The sequence below is a fragment of the Myotis brandtii genome, unplaced genomic scaffold, assembly GCF_000412655.1.
Source record: "Myotis brandtii unplaced genomic scaffold, ASM41265v1 scaffold169, whole genome shotgun sequence".
Classification (NCBI taxonomy): domain Eukaryota; kingdom Metazoa; phylum Chordata; class Mammalia; order Chiroptera; family Vespertilionidae; genus Myotis; species Myotis brandtii.
The window spans coordinates 205,931-210,443 of NW_005356215.1; the positions used below are offsets into that span (position 1 = coordinate 205,931).

The window sequence follows — 4,513 nt, forward strand, 5'->3', positions numbered from 1 at the left end:
CTGACCACAGCGCAGCTGGCCCCGCCCTCGGGGGGCGCCCAGGCGTCCGTCATCTCCAGCGTCGTGCTGATGAAGGGCCAGGCCAAGGTGAGGGGACCTGGCCGGGGAGCTTCTGGGAGACACCAGGCTCTGAGCAGCTGTGTGTCGCGGGGAGGATGACACAGGGAGGGCGATCCTGGCAGGGGGCGGGGCCAGACATCCCAGGCTCTCTCACCGTCCCTCCTTCCTTCTGGGTCCCGGGAGCTCAGGGAGGGAAGAGACAGCAGGGGTGAGGGAGGAGCTCAGGGAGGGAAGAGATGGCAGGGGTGAGGGGTGAGCTCAGGGAGGGAAGAGAGGGCAGGGGTGAGGGGTGAGCTCAGGGAGGGAAGAGAGGGCAGGGGGGAGGGGTGAGCTCAGAGAGGAAGAGGTGGCAGGGGTGAGGGAGGAGCTCAGGGAGGGAAGAGACGGCAGGGGTGAGGGATGAGCTCAGGGAGGGAAGGGACGGCAGGGGTGAGGGATGAGTGGTTATTGCCCCTCCGATCACAGGGTAACTGTCTCCAGGCCTGGGGTGTATCCCAGCAGCCCGCTTCTGGGGTAGTAAATACGTGCCTGTTTCCCCCTGGAATTTAGATAGAAGCATTTTAAAGAGACTTCACTGTTAAGTCATTGGCCGTGGTCTAATGCACGCAGAATGGACAGGGCACCGGGACTCGTGCGGGCGACCGAGGGTGGCAGGCTTCACGTGGACGGGCCTGCATCAGTTCAGTGTGTGGGCGCCTGTGCCCAGCCCAGAGCAGGCGGTGGGTCCGAGACAGGGTGGTCTTCTGTCCACCAGGCCCGGCCACGCACGGGGTGCCCCGTGGGAGTGAGGCCAGCGCGTGGCCTGGTAGAGGGAGGGCCGCAGTGCAGGGGGGAGAGGAGGCTCAGGCCGCAGGGGGGCCTGGGCCAGGGGGTGGGCTCCCCGAGGGAGGCAGCCAGGGTTCCCGCTGCTGGAGGGGGAGGTCTGGTTGTCGTCAGGCGTCTGTTACTATGGAAACGCTGCCTGTGAGAGGTGACCTGGCACCACTTTGCAGGAGGGGGAGGTCAGGTCAGAGGCAGGGAGTCTGGGCGGGGCCTCTGTGTGCAGAGCAGCAGAGTCTGCAGGGGCCACAGTCCATCGGCCTCAGGGTCCTGGGTCCCCATTCCACTGTGGCGTCCAGAGCTCCCTCCCTGAGCTCCTCCCTCACCCCTGCCGTCTCTCCCCTCCCTGAGCTCCTCCCTCACCCCTGCTGTCTCTTCCCTCCCTGGGGCTGCCCAGTGAGTGGGACCCCAGGGCCCTCTGATGGCCGCTCTTCCCCCAGGGCCTGGGCTTCAGCATCGTGGGGGGCAAAGACAGCATTTACGGTCCCATCGGCATCTACGTCAAAACCATCTTCGAGGGGGGAGCGGCGGCGGCCGACGGCCGGCTACAGGAAGGTACGTTTCCAGCCCTTCCCAGGACCCCCAGCCAAGCAGGTGCTCGGCCTGTGGAGTGCGCCTGCGTGGACCCCAGGCCTGGGGCACCGGGGTCTGCACACTCCGTCCAGCCGGGCCAGAGACCGAGCAAGTCCCCCTCATTCTCACGCTGCTTTCTTTCGAGGTCCCTCTCCGCTCCTGGCACCCACTGGCCTCCCTTCCCTTTGCTGTCCCTGCCCCTCCCTCATAACCACAGGGATGGCCCTGGCAGGTCTGTGGGGGGCCGACTGGGAGTGTGTGAGCCCTGGACTTCGTGCAGGAAAGATTTCACCAGCGAGTCCTATGAGGGAACGTTTATTGGCGCTGGGACAGCGAGACAAGGACAGGCTAGGCTAGAGGAGGCCACAGGAGCGCCTAGGACAGGGGTGGGCAACCTTTTTGTGAGTGCGTGCCAAAACCAGCAAAATCTCTGGCTCAAAATTCTTCTGCGTGCCAACCCTAATTTTTTGAGAACATGTGACGCCTACTTGATATCTCTTAAGGTGTACGTATGTGAAGAACCTTGAAGAGATAATAAAATTCATTTGAGTGATAAAAACACAGTCTATGATGATGACAAATACATTTATTTTTTAATGTATACATGTTATGTAAAATTATTTATTTATCTAAGATGCACCTACAGTGAGTTTATCCGAAAAATAAAAAAAGTCGATATTAAGAAAAAAATTGTAAATGGAAGATTATAAGAGAGGGTTTCGCGTGCCAGCAAAAGTTACTGGCGTGCCATGTTTGGAACGCGTGCCAGGGGTTGCCCACCCCTGGTCTAGGAGGTGGGGCAGGAGGTGGACGGGGACCAGGCCAGGCCACATGTGCCCGGCTAACACCCTGCCCCCCCGGAAGACCAGAGGTGCCAGGGGGCTTGTCACGCTGCCCCCCACAGCTTCCTGGGGGGCAGATACCACAGGAGAATGTCTTCAGGGTGTTTTGGTGCAAACGCTGGGCAGGGGGCCAGGTCTCAGGGTCCCTGGCTGGGCAGCCCTCTGCCAGCCCCCATCTCTCCCGGCCCCACAGGCGACGAGATTCTGGAGCTCAACGGTGAGTCCATGGCCGGGCTGACTCACCAGGACGCTTTGCAGAAGTTCAAGGTGAGCGGCTGTTCCCAGGGCACAGGCCTCGGGCAGGGGGACCGAACTCAGCATCACCCGCCTCATTCACACCCACACTCCCACCCGCATTCCCACCCGCATTCCCACCCGCATTCACACCAACATTCCCACCCGCATTCCCACCCGCATTCCCACCCGCATTCACACCAACATTCCCACCCGCATTCCCACCCGCATTCACACCAACATTCCCACCCGCATTCACACCCGCATTCACACCTGGGCCCCCGGGGGGGCCACGGGGCGGGGCCCGCATTCACACCCGCATTCACACCCGCATTCACACCCGCATTCACACCTGGGCCCCCGGGCGGCCACGGGGCGGGGGCCCAGGGGAGGGGGCCTGGGTCAGGGCAGTGGTGGGTTGGGACTGTCCGGGGAGATTTTAGCCACTGCAGCTTGGCCGGTGGGTTACACATTCTGTGTTCCTGTTGACGTAGTGACAAATCTGCTTCAGGTTCTTCAGGCAGGTACCGAAGGCATTTTTAAAAACATTTTTAATGATTTAAAAAAATATTTTATTGATTTTTTACAGAGAGGAAGGCAGAGGAATAGAGAGTTAGAAACATGGATCAGCTGCCTCCTGCACACCCCCTACTGGGGATGTGCCCGCAACCAAGGTACATGCCCTTGACCGGAATCGAACACGGGACCCTTGAGTCCGCAGGCTGATGCTCTATCCCAGTGATGGCGAACCTTTTGAGCTCGGCGTGTCAGCATTTTGAAAAACCCTAACTTAACTCTGGTGCCGTGTCACATATAGAAATTTTTTGATATTTGCAACCATAGTAATAAAACAAAGTATATTTTTGATATTTATTTTATATATTTAAATGCCATTTAACAAAGAAAAATCAACCAAAAAAATGAGTTCGCGTGTCACCTCTGACACGCATGTCATAGGTTCGCCGTCACTGCTCTATCCGCTGAGCCAAAAACGGCTCGGGCTGTTTTTATTGATTTGAGATGGAGAGAGGAAGGGAGAGAGATAGAAACAACCACGAGAGAGAGACTGCCTCCTGCACGCCCCCCCTTCGCCCCACTGGGGATGGAGCCCACAAGCTGGGCATGTGCCGTTGACTGGGAATTGAACCGTGACCTCTTGGTTCATGGGTCGGCGTTCAACCACTGACCCACACAGGCCGGGCTGAAGGTATATTTTTTAAATATATTTTATTGACTTTTTACAGAGAGGAAGGGAGAGGGATAGAGAGTTGGAAACATCGATGAGAGAGAAACACCGATCAGCTGCCTGCTGCACACTCCCCACTGGGGACATGCCCGCAACCAAGGTACATGCCCTTGACCGGAATTGAACCTGGGACCCTTGAGTCCGCAGGCCGACGCTCTGTCCACTGAGCCAAACCGGTTAGGGCGAAACTAGTGAAGTTTTAAAACACATTTTTACTGGTCTCCGATTTCTTAGTGAGTTCTTACGGAAAAACTCATTAGGGGGAGATGCCATCCCACTCCTTTCTCTTCGGTGGCAGCTTTGTATCTCTGTGATACCCTTCAGCCGGAGGTCTCAGAGCACACAGCTGGCGGAGGTCTGGGCCGCACACTTTTTTGCACCCCCCACACTGGGAATGGAGCCCGCAACCCAGGCATGTGCCCTTGACCGGAATCGAACCCGTGACCTCCTGGTTTCTAGGTCGATGCTCCACCACTGAGCCACGCCGGCTGGGCCTAAAGATATTTTTGAGTCTCCATCTAGTTTAATAGCTCCAGACTCTGATCTTGTATGCGCCACATCTGTGTCCCACGTGTAACACGTGCTACCTGTGTGCATACACACAGGTATGTCATGCATATGTTCACGCGCGCGCACACACACACACACACACACACGCACACCCATGCCCTCGCCCGCAGCCAGCCCTGGACGCCTGGCCCTCTCCTTGCAGCTCGCCAAGAAGGGGCTGCTCAGCCTC

The 4,513-nt window shown here is 58.0% G+C and overlaps 1 protein-coding gene across 1 annotated transcript in view; it reads left to right on the forward strand.

The window, feature by feature from the left end:
- Positions 1-6: 6 nt before the first annotated feature.
- The window catches only part of IL16 (interleukin 16), a 13,964-nt gene continuing 9,457 nt past the window's right edge, over positions 7-4,513 (forward strand). The window contains exons 1-4 of the mRNA XM_014536921.1: positions 7-87; positions 1,320-1,434; positions 2,488-2,561; positions 4,487-4,508. Of these exons, the coding sequence (XP_014392407.1) occupies positions 70-87; positions 1,320-1,434; positions 2,488-2,561; positions 4,487-4,508 (229 nt within the window). The 5' untranslated portion in view covers positions 7-69. The remainder of the gene's footprint in view (positions 88-1,319; positions 1,435-2,487; positions 2,562-4,486; positions 4,509-4,513) is intronic.